The sequence below is a fragment of the Rhagoletis zephyria genome, unplaced genomic scaffold (assembly GCF_001687245.7).
Source record: "Rhagoletis zephyria isolate East Lansing unplaced genomic scaffold, Rhagoletis_zephyria_1.1 Rzeph_scaffold_00090, whole genome shotgun sequence".
Taxonomy (NCBI): domain Eukaryota; kingdom Metazoa; phylum Arthropoda; class Insecta; order Diptera; family Tephritidae; genus Rhagoletis; species Rhagoletis zephyria.
Window position 1 is genome coordinate 297,977 of NW_016157174.1, and position 19,511 is coordinate 317,487.

The window sequence follows — 19,511 nt, forward strand, 5'->3', positions numbered from 1 at the left end:
TCACCCTTTTCATTTATTTGCTAATAAACTTATTCAAAGGATGGAAGAGAAAGGTAGGAGAAACGAACCTCATTCAAAGTTGAATTAAGATGTTTTGGTATTCGAAAAAAAAGATGGGACACGAATGACGTTTCTTTTGGCCAGAAATAAAAACGGTGTGAAAATACCTTTCTACTGAGATCCCATAAGTCTAAATCAGAACAGTTTTGGCCCAGTTATTCAAGTTTTTCGTAAATCAATCTTTGAAAAAAGTAAAAAAACAGCATCAAAAATCTCATTCTTACGATTCCGTTGAAAAGATTTTTAAATATTTTTATGCAGATTTTTTAAGCTTATTCTAATTTGTCATCTGAGGGGACTTTTTTCAAAAAGTTCTTTAAGAAACTTTTTATTCATAAAAAACTTGATTTAGGGAGGTAATTTTAAATCGGTCCAGCTCGCTTAAATCTTAATATTTTTCCGAAATATTTTAGTGGACGTCTTGAAATATAATACATTTTGTAATCCCGACGGAAAAACCGCAACTTTTTTTGGTGATGCAGTCTAATATACATATCTGCATGCGTGCATACAATCCTTTACTCGAAATTCTTAGTTGATGCAATTTTTATCCCATACATTTTTGCTGACCAAACAACCCGTTTGCCTGTCTAAAGCAGGAATCCCACGATTTGTACATTTGTACACAAACTGCCAAATTTAGATTTGTCCACATTTGCGCATTTGGATAGCAATGTACAAATGATTTGTTTTGCGATCAGACGATTTGGCTGCCAAAGATCCAATGATTTGGCACACATTTGCGCACAGCAGTAAAGTGACAAATATTGTCGACATTCATTCACACGATTTAACCATTTGGTCATAAATACTTAAAAAGCTGATCCGGTGTCAACCATACTTTTGCATTTATGATTTCGTGAGATTTGAAGTGAAATAAACAAAAATAATATATACGCACAGGTACTCAGAATTTTGAATACACCCTCAAAATATGGGCTGAAGGTAAAAAACGCGTTTTTCATAGGTTGAAGCATATACTTGCTCGTAACTTTATTTCGGTTTGCCCGATGAAAAATACTTACATAAGCCATTTAAGAGAAAACATTTCGTTGTTTACAACCATATATAAATGGTTAATTTTTCTTGAGAAATGGTGGAGCAATATTACAGAATATTCGAAAAGTTTATTTTTTTTTATATCTTAAATGACGTCTTGTCCGGCTATTTTAATCCCTAGTATATAAATATATATGTATATGCAGACCCCATCAAACCATCAATAAAATTTATCCCGTAATGTGATATCTCACTTAAATTTTAGTACTAGAAAAAGTGCAGAACATATTGGTCAAAGTCGAATGTCTCAGCCAAACCGTAATTGATTTTCAAAATTTATAGCTAATTAAAAACAAAACTGCTTACGGCTTCGTTCTTATATATGTTCATTAAAATGGCCCTTATTTTTGAAAATCGGAAATTTTCGGGTGCCACCCCTTAAAATGAAAAAGTAATTCCCTAAAAATTTTGGCTTAATTAATCTAGTCTAACCCGTGCCACAAATGGGTCGAAGTTGAGATAATGACAGTATCACTTTGCGGCCTTTGCACGGTTACTATTGTATAAAACATAGCATGATGCAGAACAAAATTATTTCTGTTCACCCCATCATTCATAAATAAATGGACAACTAATTTTTAAGCAAAAAACAAAACCGACTTCAATTATCATATACAAATGTAAGATTATCGTTAATTTCTTCATGATCCAATGATCGGATTTAAACCAAATTAGTATGGGACCACCTGTGGGATAACACCTTTCCTTTAAAAAAAGAATTATAGAAATCGGTTAACGTGGTCCAAAGTTATGCGGTAAAGTACGTAAAAAAAATATTCCGACATATTGATAATTGATAGCCTTCGCCTGTTTGTGAAGTCGGTTAAAAACAAGTTTGATTTCGTTCCTTTAAAATATGTATGTATATTTAGGACTCCTTACATGTACGAGTAAGTAGATTGTTGTGCATGTACCTGATACAATATGTGTTAGCTATATGCATAGCAGTTCATTTTTATTAATTATATTTTTTGCTTATAATATGAGAATTGGGTCATGTTGAGTGTGATCGGCTATTATGAACAGAAAGTGTGCTCAAGCAATTTTGCATATACAAATAACTGCTGACGAAACAAAATATGTACAATGTGTCACCAAAAGTTTTTTGAGTGTTAATAGTGAGGAATCACATTGCACATGACTACCATAAATCATTATGAGCAATAGTAGAAATTAAGTAGGTCAATTAAGTATATTGAACTTAGAGTTTGTATTGTATTTTTAAGCTATATAAACAAATGAAAGTTGAAATAAAGGACAATCATTTTTGAGTATCGAAACGATACAGATCTCATCATTTTAACAGAGCGGCACTCCTGCCATTAATACTGAAAGTGCGGCATTCGTGCCATATACATAATTTGGCGAGTCACGCCTAAATGACAATTCTGCGTATCCTTTCATCTGACATCCTTTCTTTGCCCTATTGATACCATGTCCTACCAAACCCCATACAACATGCGTCTATCTTGTACAACAAGATAATAACGCACAGAACCACGATACATGGTTCATTATTCTAACACGTTTGTGACATGGGTTAATCTGGGTCAATTGAGTCTATATTAAATGATAAATATTTTCTCCTTATATGTAAAAATTTCAGGGGGTAGTACCTCAAAAAACTAAAAAACGAAAATTGTAAATATACCTTTCATTGAATTTAATTTTAAGCTAGAAAACGCGGTTTTGTACATTTATCAGTTTAAAATTACTATTTTTCATTAAATTTTAAAGATCGAACATGTTGTGAGAAGAGGATTTATAGGCCTTTAAAACGATGTATAATAATCTATTGTCATACTTGGATTGTCGGGATTTTCATTGAGCAAATAAACAAAAATAAATTTTCTTATTTTTTTAAGTTTTGACGATTCCTTATTTCAACAATTACAAAATATGTAGTACAATCAAACTGATAAATCTACAAAATCATATTTTCTGACCTAAAATGAGAAGTCGCGAACTTTAAATGATTTTTAAAAAACCTATAAAAATAGGCAATAATATTTCTCATAAAAAGGAAAAAAAAATAAATAAAAATTCGATGGGCACCCTATGTATGTATACTAGTAAACAAAATAGTCGGACAAGTCGTAATTTGAAATAAAAAAAAAAGTTAAAAATTAAAAGTTTGTATATACTCTGTAAGATTCCTTTCAGTGATCAGTAGTGCGATTCACTAACTTTTAACAATGCGTCTTATCGAGTTGTAAGCTAACAATTTTTGTTGTTTGCAGTAACGATTGTGCGATTCACTAACTGTGCTGCCGCTATTGGGCACAAATCCATTGCATATGCCAAGGCGCTCGTGTGAGCACACAGGCAATTTATGTGGAAGAAAATGCGCAACACCCTCCACAAAAAACATTCTAAAAAATCAACGGTAACTTTTAGCGACATGAAACTTGCACTTTATTAGACTAAAATTGAATGGGCTACAAAATTGCACACCCGAAAATCTTATAAAAATTATCAATAAAAAGTTAGAAAGCTTGGAGTAAATTTTTTTAAGTTTGATTCATTTTGGTTAATTTTATGCAAGCTTTGAAACTTTCATTTATGTGGTTTCAGTAGAAATATAGTAGATGGAACTACTAAAAATAAAATTATTTAAAATAATAAANAATTATCAATAAAAAGTTAGAAAGCTTGGAGTAAATTTTTTTAAGTTTGATTCATTTTGGTTAATTTTATGCAAGCTTTGAAACTTTCATTTATGTGGTTTCAGTAGAAATATAGTAGATGGAACTACTAAAAATAAAATTATTTAAAATAATAAATAAATACACATAAGTAGCAAACACCATAATTTTGAATTTTGTTGACATAGTTTACACGCAGCTGTAAATAAAAAGTTTACAAAAAAGATTTAACACGAAAAAGATTAATATTAAAAAAAAATCACTGTATGCACATTTTGTACATATTTATTTTGAGGACTGATTGTATTATGCTAGTGTCATGATGATTAATAAAGAACGTTTTAAATATTAACATACATATCGCATTTTCGGAGCTTTTTTGGACTTAGCAAATTTTCCTTTCATTGAATATTTATAACCGAGAAAGCATAAAACATTGGCCTTTACCCTTTTCGAATCGACGCATTCTTAATTTCTCTAGCCTCTTGTATCAATATATGTGTTTTCATAAAAAGTGGACTTAGCTACTTTTCTCTCTAAGCTAGCGATATATAATATTTATATTTTTAATAAACGATGCACACGTATTAAATTGAAAACTTTAATTATTAAATTTCCTTAAATTCAAGGCATATTCAGTTCCTGTAAGATTAAAAAAATAGGCTTTCACCTTTTAACTTCCACTTTTCTATATTTGTTTACGCCGTATTGGAAAATTATAACCGGAACACATATAGACAAGTGTTGTAACAAACTATTTTTTTTTGTTATTTAATTTGTATTACTTGTTTTAATAGTTTATTCTGCACCTAAAATCGTACAAACTGTAGCTTCAAACCTTGTGCAACATTTAAACAAAATTCAACAAACTTTCGTAAAACTTCAAATTTTTTATCAGAATAATAAACGAATTATGTATGCAGTTTTGTAGCCCATTAAATTTTAGTACTTGAACTTTAAGTTTGATGTTTCTGAAAAACCCTTTAATTTTTGATATTTTTTTGCTAGCGGTGCTGTGCATTTTTATGTTTTATTAACAACACCAATCTAAACGTCGTCAAATTAGCGGCCTTCGCTATCGTTAGCGACAACAGCTGAATTGGCGCTAACGAATATTGTTAGGGAAACGTTTACTGAGTAGCTAAATTGTTAAAATTGTCGTTTAGCTGACTTAACAATAACAAGAGTTGTTAAAATCGCGTAGTGAATCGCACCACAGACTTCTACCACATTGTTGTAGATCTGCCACTTTTTTGAGCATCTACCACATCTACCACCCAAGCTCTGAAATCTACCACATATTCGCGTTTTGGGTAGTTTTATTTTTGCTAAATAAACATAATTTTCTTAATTTTAAGAGCAAAAATTGTCCAACACTAAACACTAACAACAGGCATAATGGGAGGATAAAATAAACTGTAAAAGAGTAAGTTTTCTCAATATTCAATTTTTCGACATCAAACGTAGTTTTATTGTGTTAAATTGCAAAATGTATGATTTATAAAAAGAATTAATAGCGAAAATGATATAAACCGGCGATTTTTGTGAAGGGATTGGCAAATTTCAGTGCATCTCAAATTTCTAAAGCGTTGTTTACTTTTACTTGAGAATTGTCAAAATCGGCAAATCCCAAGTAGCATTTCTGGAACGAGCCACATTTGTTCGCTACATCGTGATGTGATAAAAAGAAAAGCTGGCAGCACTCCGCAAGGTTGCAGAAATCTTTCAAAATATGGAACTAAGGAAAAAAATTGCCAAAACTCAACGCAATTTTTATCAACTTCAATCTTACACTTTATTATACTAAAATTAATTTTGTTTGAGATTCTAATTAAAATGTCTGCAATTTAGGTGAAACCTTGCAGTTTTTTTTAATTTTTGTACAAAGTTTGATCCAAAACCTGAGATCCACCACATTTTTTTGAAATCTACCACATTTTTGCCAGATTCTACCACACAAATTTTGTTTTTAAGTCCGATCACTGATTCGTTTGCCATTTCTTAAGACAAATTATCAATTTAAACATTGTTGTAAGCAGCGAAATGTCTTATCTTGAATCACATACATATATACGTATTTTTCACCGGGTAAACAGAAATAAAGTTACGAGCAAGTATACCTATGCGTCACCCTTTGAAAACGCGGTTTTTGACCTTAAGCCCAGATTTTGAGGGTGTATTTAAAATTCTGAGTATGCAGATTTTACTGCTTGAATAGACCTACAATAAGTGTGAACCTCGAAAAAACTATATAATTTTTTTTTTTGTCACACAGTTAAATTTCGATAATAATCTATATATCGTCGTTTAAAGTACAAAACCGCGTATCAACAAAATGCCATGACGCCTATGTGAGGTTGCATAAATTATTATTTAGATAAAAAACACTCATATTTCAAAATTGTTCTCTTTTTTATAAAGCAATCTGGATAGTATATTTCAGGACGAATGGATAAGGATTGAGCCAACAGCTTCTGTAAGCAAATCCAATTTTTGGCAGCAAATGTCAGTTATGCGATTTTAACGATACGCGGTTTTGTACTTTATACGACGATATGCATGTATGTATATGGGTATAGCCAGCAAAAACTGCGGAAAGAGATCCGAAAACTGTAAGAAAGGTGAATAGAACAGTGCCACGAAGGGATGTGCAACGAATTATTTTCCGGTTGGTTTTCTGAAATTTTTCATTCTGAACTTCACATGTGCTTTTTCATAGTTAGCTATACTCAGAAATTAATTATAATTTTATAAATAGTTTTTAATATGTTCGTCTGCCGGCATAAGAACCTGGGACCTCATGAAAGCTTACAAATAGTCGCACGCTTCTCTGCACACTCAGCTACTGTCGAATACGTATATGTACATGTTTTCAAATGTTCAGTTTGAGCAAATGTTTTAAAATTATTTTCAAATAACGTGATATTTTTCGGTAGTTTTCGGATACGAATATTTTAATAAATACTAAAATTTTACCAAAATTGGAAAATACAAAGGTTCACAAGCACGAAATGGCAATACCGCTCAAAAATATTTGTATATTTGTCACTNATATAAACCGGCGATTTTTGTGAAGGGATTGGCAAATTTCAGTGCATCTCAAATTTCTAAAGCGTTGTTTACTTTTACTTGAGAATTGTCAAAATCGGCAAATCCCAAGTAGCATTTCTGGAACGAGCCACATTTGTTCGCTACATCGTGATGTGATAAAAAGAAAAGCTGGCAGCACTCTGCAAGGTTGCAGAAATATTTCAAAATATGTTCNGCCACATTTGTTCGCTACATCGTGATGTGATAAAAAGAAAAGCTGGCAGCACTCCGCAAGGTTGCAGAAATCTTTCAAAATATGGAACTAAGGAAAAAAATTGCCAAAACTCAACGCAATTTTTATCAACTTCAATCTTACACTTTATTATACTAAAATTAATTTTGTTTGAGATTCTAATTAAAATGTCTGCAATTTAGGTGAAACCTTGCAGTTTTTTTTAATTTTTGTACAAAGTTTGATCCAAAACCTGAGATCCACCACATTTTTTTGAAATCTACCACATTTTTGCCAGATTCTACCACACAAATTTTGTTTTTAAGTCCGATCACTGATTCGTTTGCCATTTCTTAAGACAAATTATCAATTTAAACATTGTTGTAAGCAGCGAAATGTCTTATCTTGAATCACATACATATATACGTATTTTTCACCGGGTAAACAGAAATAAAGTTACGAGCAAGTATACCTATGCGTCACCCTTTGAAAACGCGGTTTTTGACCTTAAGCCCAGATTTTGAGGGTGTATTTAAAATTCTGAGTATGCAGATTTTACTGCTTGAATAGACCTACAANGGGTTGATTTTCATTTGCCACAAGAAGGCAAATATTTGGATTTTCTGATAAATGACAAATGTAATTTAGCGTTCACATGATTTGTGTATGAATTTGACAAATTTTTAGCCAAATGTACAAATCGTGTGATCCCAGCTTAATCTGCTTGCCTCATTTGCCTCGCTCGTCTGCTGCTGCAAATGAGTGCCTCGCTCGCAACGGCGCCCTCGCGAGGGCAGAGCTAATGAGGTCCTCGTTTGCTTGCCGCTCTACTCTTGCGCTGCCCTCGTTTGCTTACTCGCTCGGTAACTGCTCACCGCGTGCGCACGTACTAAACGAGTGCTCGTTTGCAAACAGCCTCGCCTGTTGCTCGTGAGTTGCGCAAGCTCAGAGCAAACTAACGAGCGAGCGAGGGGCTAAAATGAGGCAAATCCGAACCCTGCATGCATCCATACATATTCTTATTCTATTTACGTGTGTATATTTTTGGCTTCTTATTAATATTCTTATAATGGCGAATCAAACCATTTAAAAGAAATAAAAAATTTATATGTATTGTTTTTTATGCTTTTCTTTACTCTCAGTCTTCACCAGACGCCCACTTTTCTCATTAGTCAATCTTATCCCCACTAAGTTCCATTTATTAGATATAAAAAATAAACGCAATCATTATAATAAAATAACATACAGATACACCATTATACTGAAAAGTGTACGCTTGGAATATACTTCAACTACACGTATGCATGAATGTAATTTATATTTACNCTTAAATAAACGTATGCATGTATGTAATTCATATGTACAGACATACATATATATTACCACAATAATTCATATATTTGTGCATATTCCTACATTCCTTCCAATCGAAAAGCATTTGCTTGCATTACTTGCATATACATATGTACATACGTATGTATGCTGTATGCATAACAAAATGCATACCCAAAACAAACGCGAATATCTCCCATACAACGTCGTTGAAAATTTTTCACGATAAGTTTATCGCGATAAGCTGTTGTGAGTGATCGCGAATGGATTATTTGCATCGTTTTTGTCATTTATGAGAGGCCGAAATCGGCAATGCTTTTTTCGATCGCGAATGAAAAGCATCGGAAATTTTTTTGTCGATCGCATTCCGAATGTGAGAGATGATAAAATTGTTTGCATTTTTCACTCGCGGTAAAAGAATACAAAAATTGATTTGGAATATTATAGATCGCGAACGTGCGAGAATGTGAGTGAGAATTTTCGAACCCTGGTCACAACTCCATAAAGTTCCAAATTTAATAGCTTACATATTTCCGTAAATGTTAAACTTTATTCAAACTTAATTTTAATACTTCATATTTAATATGCTGGGCACTCGTAAACATTGCTCATAACACTTATGTTAAAAATTTATCAGAAAATCGATAAAATAATTTGCATGTCTACGTGAATAACTAAGGCGTAACTACATATGAATCCATAAAAACCCTAAAAATTTTTTTATGTACGATTTATAAAAATATTCCACATGCAATTCTTTTCAAAATTCATCAATTTCATAGAATGAAGACGTGAGACGTATTAATGGTCTTGCCACACCAATCAGAAAACTTACAAATATTTCATCAAGACCTCAGTATCGACATTTTATTCATGATGTGAGTAGACTTAGCGCCGAATTACATCTACTATCCTACTACTTCTACTTCTTGCTATTTCCAGCTTGTAGTAAAATTTGAAATTCGTATGAATATTTTGTTCGTAGTATTTTCACATATGGGTGTTTCCATGATGTCGGATGTGACATTCGTACGACTTAAATAGTTATAAAATAGAGTTAAATAAATCATATGAAAACGGAAGTTACTTATAAAAAAACGGCCGTCGTGTATCTTTTACGCCGTCTTTTGTTCACAAAAAAATTAGGTGCGCTTGGAACACTGGTGTCGGGAAAATCGATCCGTTATGACCGGACGTGACAAAAAAGGAAGTGGTTTTCAGAGTACATGTAAAAATAAGCAAAAATATGCGAATTCTTTCTTAAACATTCTTTAAATTAAGCCAAATTACGGAACATTACAATCAATTCACATTTAATCAGAAGCAATTCTTTGTTGGTTTTATTTTGAAATAAAATGTGATAATGGACGTGACAGATTATCCCTCATACTATATTTTTATTAATAACACATATGAGTGAAAGTTTCTCAAGTGGGCCACCTAAATTCGGACGGTCAAAATAATTTCACACAAATACAAAACAAGAAATATAATTTGAGCAATTTCGCAAAATTCGAAGTTTTACAAGAGTTATTGTTATTAACTTTTTTTTTACATGAATTCAGTAATTATTTACTTTCTACTGATTCATAGCGTGTATCTTTAGCCTGACTGTTCAAATACTCATTATTTGTAAAAATTTAGAAACTTTTTATAAACAATTTTTATAAAAAATTAAATATTTATTACTTATCGGCCAGATTTTTTAATCTTGGACACTGTATATGAATTTTTATTCTATTATACATTATTTGAAAAAAAAAAAAAACGGAAACTTGCACGAATTCGCTAGTTATTAATTATTTTCACTGCTGCCACGCCCCGTGGCTCACGGGTGCTTTTGCTTCACCACGATACTGCGGCGCGCTAACGCCAACAACGAATGATTCGAGGCGATAAAAAAAAAAATGATAATTTTACGACTACATGCAAGTTTCCGCTTTTTTAAATAATGTACTTTAGAATATTTTTTCTTTTAATAATGCCCGTTAGATTGATATTCAATGTAAAAGATTAAAAAGAAGTAAATATTTTTTATTTTTTTATAAAAATTATAATTTTTTTACAAATGACGAGTATTTGAACACTCAGGCTTAAGGGGGTCTAATTAACTGTTATCATGAACAAGTAATTTTTAAGCAAAAAACAAAACCGACTTCAATTGTCATATAAAAATTTAAGAGCACCGTTAATTTATTCATGATCCAATGATCGGATCTAAACGGGACCACCTCGGAGGTACCACCTTTCCTTTAAAAAAGGAATTATAGAAATCGGTTAACGTGGTCTAAAGTTATGCGGTAAGATACACAAAAAAATATTCCGACGAATTTATAACCTCCTTTTTTGAAGTCTTTTAAAAACAATCAGCAAGATACACGCTATGAGTCGGTAGAAAATGAATAATTACTGAATTCATGTACAAACAAGTTAATAACAATAACTCTTGTAAAACTTCGAATACTGCAAAATTGGTCAAATTGTATTTTTTGTTTATAGTTGTAAACCGAATAAGGTGATTTGTCCAAAAAAAAATTTGTCCGTCCAAATTTAGGTGGCCCACTTGAGAAATTTTCACTCATATAATTCAGTTCTTTATTTAATTTTTTTCCTTCCACCGTTTCGCGTTTTCATTTATTTGCATTTTCTGTTTACATTTTCATGGAAACACCCAAATCCAATTTAAAGTTTTCTAGAATATGTGTTTTCTTAACTCCGAATTTATTTCTGTTAAATGTTTTTTAGTAGTTTAGACTATGAAAATTTTAAAGCATGATGAATTAAAATATATTTTTAATTTTAATTTAGCTTACCTGGTTTGGGTCAAATCTAGTAATTGAAATTCCACCCCCTTCCTGTCGACCTATTGATCAAAAATTTGTTATACACCCTTAGTTCTGATGAAAATACAATTATGTATGTATATTCAGTATCATTGCAAAACCAATATGACCGCCGCCACAAAAGTGCGGACTATATGTGACCTGGTCTACGAAAAGGGAGCTTACGTGCGAAAACTAGTTTTCTGTGAAAAAGCTGTTAAAAGTAAGCAACTCGTTTCGTCAGTTTCTCATTATCTCGTTAATTGTTCTCCGCGCCGGACGTCCAGTAAGTGTTGTTGTTGNCCTTTCCGTAGACCAGGTCACATATATTTAAAAAAAAACCGCTCAATATGGGCTTACTAGTAGAATACAGTACACTATGAAAAAATGGCGAATTACATATTTTTTTAAATCCCCCCTATATTAAAGGGCGTTTAGAAAAAAATTCTTATTCAAAATGGCTCTCGAATGGAAATGGTGGATCCTAGAGTTTAAACAGTCAATACATGAATCTATCTAAACAAATGAAATGGTTTTATATTAAGAAATGATGAAAATAAAGTACCAAAAGTTAAAAAATATCATACATCGATTTTATTTTACCTTACCAATCTCCTAGATTGATTAGGAGAGTGGTATGATGATTGGTACTTACCTAATTATTTTTTAGCTTTTATGGGGTATTCACAGATGTCTGGTTATCAAGTTATCTGGTTAGGTGGTTATATTTTTAACCCAGTTTACAAAAACGAAATACACTAAACAGTAATAATTTTTAACCAGATAACACTTCAGTACTTTATCTGCATCATTATTATGATTCTTTACAATAAAACCGTTTAAGTTATTTTTTACATATTTTATATTCAAGTGTAATAATTTTTAGCTTTTAGTACTTTATCTGCATCATTATTATGATTCTAAACAATAAAACTGTTTAACTGTTCACCAAAGTAAGCAAGTGGCCTGGCAGTCTGTTAAAAGAGCAGCTCAGTTCAAGCAACGACGTTTGTCAACAGAAACTACTTTTTTTCTGGGGATTGGTAGAAATGTATTTTTTCAGACATGCTAATTTAAAAAGATTTTAAAAGAGAAATGGGAAAAGCCTCAAATCTGATGAAAGCCGATTTACGAATTTAAAAAAGAAAAAAGACACCCACAACGATATTGCTAAGGCTGTTTTTAAAGCTAATTATAACATTAACGGTAATGACAACTCCAACGGTAACGATATCTACAGTGCTAACGATATCAAATATAAAATGATAACGGTGCTGTACTTTACGTATACATACAGTATCGGTCATATGTATAGCACGCCATTTCAAAGTGATATTGTGTGCAACTTATGTTTATTTATGTATTTTTGAGAATTTTCAATTAAAATACAGTTCTTTCTCTAACAAACCCCATATAAAAACAAGTTTAACAATTTGTAGAAAACTTCAAAAAAGTGCAACAAATTTTCACCTAAATTTCAAACTTTTTTCTCAGAAGTGTTTGAATTTTTCTGAACACACAGTTTTATAGCCCAACCAATTTTAGTCTAATAATGTGCAAGCTTCAAGTTGCTAAAAGTTACCGTTGATTTTTTAGAATTTTTTTCGCCAAAGGTGTTGCGGATTTCTTCCATATACAAATAAATAGAGTTTATTCATTATATGGAAGCCAATGCGACAAAAAAAATTCTAAAAAATTAACGGTAAATCGTAGCCACTTAACATTTGCACATTACCAGACTAAAATTGCAGTGGCTAAAAAACTGCGTACTCGAAAAAATTCTAACACTTCCGAGAAAAAAGTTTGAAACTTAGGTGAAAATTTGTTGCACTTTTTTGAAGTTTTCTACAAATTGTTAAACTTGGGTTTATATGGGGTTTGTTAGAAAAAGAACTGTATTTTAATTGAAAATTCTTAAAAATAAATAAATAAATATAAGTGGCACACAATATCACTTTGAAATGGCGTGCTATAGATATGACCGATACTGTATATACAGTTTAGTAATATACATGGGTTTGTAAAATATGTTACGCCATTTGTACGTGTATTGTACTCAGATGATTGTAAGAATATGTAGAAAGGCACTAACTGACATTTTTTATTTTTTACAGAAGAAGCGAAAAGCTAAACACAATTCTGTGCATAATGCTTTTTTATTGGCACGTGTTGCCACAATATGATGTATGTTATCTATTTATTTTTTACTTCTAAAATTTAATCTGCTTTCTTTGAAAACCAGATGCCTGACCTATTTCTAGTTTGCTATTTCTCTTTATATTCTAGCTTATCGCATTGCTAGAAGTACATATCTTTGTCGCCAGCCAGATAACCCACAACACAGTAGCTTTTTTGCGTAAACAATGTAATTTTCTTCAAAATTCCTTTCTACAGGCTGATTCTCGCGGAACCTCCTCGGGCACTCCCTCGCTGTCGTCTAATTCTTTCATCTCAGCCATGTCGTCGCAAGAAGATGTTGCCCTTGTCAATTTGCACCAACAGGTGAATCGGCCAATCATCGATTCACCACTATTGATGGCAAGCTATCTAAATCATTTATCGCAGTTGAAATGCTTCAATTGGACCGCTTGCTCTTTTCCATCAGGACCAGATGTTTTCTCTACACCCCTATTTCACGAAAACGACGATGGCGGGCTGACCTATATAGGCAGCAAAATGGTGCCGCACTTTGACTTGTACGCTTGTTGGCGTGAAATCAAGGTGGTACCACGGTATGAAAATGCGACCGGCAGCAATAGCTCCGCCACATTTATAGGCGGTCCAAAGTCGCATCCATGGGATCCCAGCGTTTTACTTAAAGAAGAGGAGAGCGATAAGACGACAAATGGCTTCGACGATGGCGAATTTATGAGTTTGCAAGCAGAAGGGGCAGCTTGTACCTCAGTGGTAGCCCGTTTGAAGGGGCAGGTGAATGTATTTCTTACGCCACTGATGCTGGAAGGTTTGCAACGGTAAGTAGTCGAACCATTTAAAGTTTTTTCTTTATTTATAAATTGATTAATACATTTAAGAAGTCAAAAATTGTGTTAAAAAAATGTAAATTTCCGGTAGCATACCCATCCAGTAAAAATATTTGTTGGGGAAGATTAAAGTTAGCAAAACAGGTTTTATTGTAGATTTCGTAAACATTTGTTCCGCAATTTTTCTAAATAAAATAATGTATGTACTTATTTCTGAAAGGTATTTTTCTGTTATCAAACTATATCTCCTTTAATATTTCATAAAATTTAATGAATGATATATCATTTTGAAGGAGAGAAGCTCACGTACATGCGAAAAATAGTCGCGTTGCACAGTGCTGCCCTTCCATATAAAATATGGGCAAAAATAGAATTATGGACGGATATAAATGAAAATTTGCTTGTTAAAATTGAGGACGCTAAATTCAAAAATGCTATTTGTTTTTGGATACCTTTCATACTTTCACTGTAAATGCAGTTTGAAGTTGAAAATTTGGGTTCTTGTGGTTTTTAAATAGGTATGTACATATAGTTCGTTCTATTTTCAAACGTGATGTGTCCAATGACAGGGCTTGGCCTGTAGAGGTGCAATAAAGTTTTTTATTTTTGAAAAGGGTTGCCACCTGTTACAAATTTTAGTAAAATTATTTAATAAGTCAAATGAATTAGATATTACAATATGGGTATCAATTGAACTAGTTTTGAAAATACTTTACTTCTAAACGACACGTAGAAGGGTTGCCACATGTTTAAAAACTCAAATTCACTTTAATTAAGGGGATAAGGTAACTGAAATATGTATATCAATATGAGTATCGGAAAAATGAAAAAAATTTACATATCTAGAAAGAAATAAGTGAAGAGTAAAACCATTCCTGACTTAATTTAAAAGGAATGTCATCAGAACAAATCACTGATTGACAATGTATGTATTTGTAATAAAATAACAAATAAGATGGCGTAATCCTATGGTTTGACGTAATTATTATTTTAGTTCAACTAAATACGACTTTACAAACAGGTGGAACCCCTATTCGTAATATTTTTAAGCCAAAACCTTCCTAAACCTCTTTCGTCTGACTCCCTTATAGTGATACTTATCTCTTTCAGTTACCTAATTCCTTCAATTCAAGTGGAATTTGATTTTTTAAACAGGTGGCAACTCGCTGTATGTAGTTGATACACATTTCGATTGATACCCAGCTCTTAATAATTCATTTAACTTATAAAAAAATTGGAATCTAATATTTTAACAATCTAATTTTTTAACAGGTGGCAAAAAATAAACCTTCTATTGTCCACAGGTCAAGCTTTGTAATCTGACACTTCATTTTGAAAATGGAACGAATCGTGCAGATCTCAAGGCACTGAAAAAAATGAAAAAATTATTGTATGCATTAGGGAAAAACGCCTCACTTCAGAAAGTGCAAAAAATGAGCAGGTTTTTATTTCTTCTTTTGAAAGCTAAAAGCCCGTACTATTTAAGAAAATAATAAAAAATAACCTATTGTTTACACGACCTATGCATTTCCCGCATAAACAAAGAACAGCGAACGCCCACACGCATTTATATTGCATTTCCTGCCCAAAACCAAGTGCAGCGAACAAACACACGCACTTGTGTTTAAAATTAATTCGCTCGTTCTTAATTGGGTATGCATTTTTTCTGCAATTCTCAAATATCTCTTCGCTGAACTTAGTGACGTGATAAGTCGCTGGCATTTTCAGCTATGGTCAACGCTTAACCAGCTTGGCTATCACACGGTGCTTTAAGCATCGCTCCCACTCCACTCCCGGAGTAATTTTTGGTATGGTAGTAAGCTACGGCTTACATGCCACACTGAGCCTCTGCATGAATGCATCCCTGAATAAATCCCAGTTCATTGCACAGCAGCCTACGGCAGCTAGAGCATGACTCCTCCAGTGGAGTCGCCCAATTGATACATGGTAAAAGGGTCACAGCTTGCGCTACCGCTTCATCAGCCTGCCCGCATATCTCACTCACTCTCTCTCTCTCTCGCATAGCAGGCATATGGAGTGCGTGGTTGGCTTGATGTGCACCTATATACCATACGGGCTCATTGAGCTTGATAAATAACCACTTGCAAGGGTAATCCCTACCTCCTCTACTACTCTAACTCGACCACAACTCTTAACCTGGTCTCCCGCTCTCCTTCAGCTAAACACCTATTTTTACATATATGTTTTTCATTAATTCTAATAAAATTTAGCATTTTTTGAAATTTTGTTTAAAAAAATTGTTTTTTTCTGGAATACCGCAGGGACACCCTGTGTTTAAGTTTATTCCAAAATTTTAATTCCTGTAATTCTCTACTATCTATATGGGAACAAGAAACGTCAAACCAACATTTTATTTCAAAGAATATATTTTTTTATATTTTTTTCTTTGAAGAGCTTACGCATAGCTATGCTCTTATTAAAATTCTTAATATAAAATTTGTAGACTTTAGTGGCTTCCTGGCGGCATATAATTAATTTTTTAGGGAAATGTGTGTTTAATTCTTTTTAGTGGATAAATTGTCTTTACAAAAATACCAAACAAGTTCACATTGCAGATAACGAATTTATCNTCCTGCCCAAAACCAAGTGCAGCGAACAAACACACGCACTTGTGTTTAAAATTAATTCGCTCGTTCTTAATTGGGTATGCATTTTTTCTGCAATTCTCAAATATCTCTTCGCTGAACTTAGTGACGTGATAAGTCGCTGGCATTTTCAGCTATGGTCAACGCTTAACCAGCTTGGCTATCACACGGTGCTTTAAGCATCGCTCCCACTCCACTCCCGGAGTAATTTTTGGTATGGTAGTAAGCTACGGCTTACATGCCACACTGAGCCTCTGCATGAATGCATCCCTGAATAAATCCCAGTTCATTGCACAGCAGCCTACGGCAGCTAGAGCATGACTCCTCCAATGGAGTCCCCCAATTGATACATGGTAAAAGGGTCACAGCTTGCGCTACCGCTTCATCAGCCTGCCCGCATATCTCACTCACTCTCTCTCTCTCTCGCATAGCAGGCATATGGAGTGCGTGGTTGGCTTGATGTGCACCTATATACCATACGGGCTCATTGAGCTTGATAAATAACCACTTGCAAGGGTAATCCCTACCTCCTCTACTACTCTAACTCGACCACAACTCTTAACCTGGTCTCCCGCTCTCCTTCAGCTAAACACCTATTTTTACATATATGTTTTTCATTAATTCTAATAAAATTTAGCATTTTTTGAAATTTTGTTTAAAAAAATTGTTTTTTTCTGGAATACCGCAGGGACACCCTGTGTTTAAGTTTATTCCAAAATTTTAATTCCTGTAATTCTCTACTATCTATATGGGAACAAGAAACGTCAAACCAACATTTTATTTCAAAGAATATATTTTTTTATATTTTTTTCTTTGAAGAGCTTACGCATAGCTATGCTCTTATTAAAATTCTTAATATAAAATTTGTAGACTTTAGTGGCTTCCTGGCGGCATATAATTAATTTTTTAGGGAAATGTGTGTTTAATTCTTTTTAGTGGATAAATTGTCTTTACAAAAATACCAAACAAGTTCACATTGCAGATAACGAATTTATCGATTTTTGCCTACTTAGGCGGCACTGTGCGTTGTTGATATTTAGTTATTTATTAAAAAAAAAAGGTTTTAAAAAGCTAAAATCACTGTATCTGTATCCGGGCAATAAAGCGCCATATCTTCCATAATACTCCATAAAATTGAATGATTAAGACACCATTTTGAATTACAGCTTCACCGGTTGAGGTAAAAAAATAACAACTATTTAATAGGGTTGCCACCTGCTTAAAATTTTATTGACTTAAATATATATCGAGTAAAACATTGCAACGCATTCATGGAGTGAAAGGAAAGAGGGTTGTCAACTATTTAAACATTTTAATCTCTATATATGTATATGTATACAAATTTTATTTGTAGTAAATTATAAAAGTAAAATATTGCCGACATTAAAGCGCTACTTTTAATGTTTTTATTAACCTTTCTTTGACTTCATGTTAGACCCTATCGCTTGTAACATTTGGGGTTGACATTGAGAAAGTTATAAAATTCCAGGCATGTCATTTTGGTATTGTACCTTACGTACATAATGCACCTTAATATTTAAATTTGTAATTGTGACTTATCATCGGACCAGATATCTTTGACCAAAGAAAAAATTCTCTCGACCGCAGCTAATGTGGATATCTAGAGAAATCTTTCAGAAACAATGCTAAAGGTGTATTAATAATGTGACCAACCGTACTTCTTTCGGAAATATAGTACTTCTTTTTTCGCTATTGTACTTTGTACTTCGAAGTACAGTCAAATACTTCTTTGCGATATTTTGTACTTCTCCGATCTTCTGGATGATCGTCACATGGCCTGGGCGATAAATTCTTTCAAACCATTAACAATTTCGCCTACTTAATAAGCCTTACCTACCTCTCACTTCGTGACAGAACTGTCGCGGCGGAGTGGGGGTCGTCTGCACTCAGTGCAGAGTCAATAAGAGCACTCCACAAGGTGGTGTTCCCTCTCCCCTGCTCTAGATTGCGGTTGTAAACCACCTTCTAGAGGAACTGGGAAAAGTGGGCTGTCGGGTGATCGCCTCTGTAGACGATGGGGAACTTTAGGTTAAGGTACGATTTCTGTACACCCTTTTTGATCTGACTCAATGTTACCCGAATCAGGTAACTAGGTGGGCAATCAACGGCGGCTGTCGCAGAATCCTAATATTGTGGAAAGGGTAGGAAAGGTGTCGGTTGCCTTGTGCTTCTGTAGGGGAGCTATCGGTAAAAGGTGGGGTCTAATTCATTAGCTCTAGCATGTGAGGACCCAAATCCAGGGGCTTTGGAGTCCCCACAACATTATTTATTTTTTTTTATGAAGTATTATCTTGAGTTAATTATAATAATTAAATAAATTGAATTGTTTAAATTGAATTGTATCAGATTTACTTATATAAATTGAATTGTATTGAACTTACATATACTTATATACTTGTTGAATTGTACAACACTATATTCAGTATTCAATTGTTGCTAGTTGAAGTTTGTTAATTTCTTAACATTTGTAGTTAAGCATTGTTATTGTAGAATAACAGTCTGCCTGCGCGCAGAAGAGTATAAAAGCGAGGAGATATTTTGTAAAAGGAGGCAGTCGCTAGTAGGCAGGTATACTAGTCGGTGGGCACACACTACCGGCAAACGAAGCGCACCTGGGAGTTTCCACCTCATTTGCGTTTAGTCTTATATTCGGCGGAGGTTACCACTCCCGCCGACGGGTAAGGTTAGTGGAGGGATATTCACTCCCACTGCCTTTAAGCGTT

The 19,511-nt window shown here is 33.3% G+C and overlaps 1 protein-coding gene across 1 annotated transcript in view; it reads left to right on the forward strand.

Moving 5' to 3' along the window:
- Positions 1–19,511, forward strand: part of tweek (transmembrane protein KIAA1109 homolog tweek) — a 443,660-nt gene that overhangs the window by 194,225 nt on the left and 229,924 nt on the right. The window contains exons 12-13 of the mRNA XM_017630557.1: positions 9,141–9,236; positions 13,575–14,152. Of these exons, the coding sequence (XP_017486046.1) occupies positions 9,141–9,236; positions 13,575–14,152 (674 nt within the window). The remainder of the gene's footprint in view (positions 1–9,140; positions 9,237–13,574; positions 14,153–19,511) is intronic.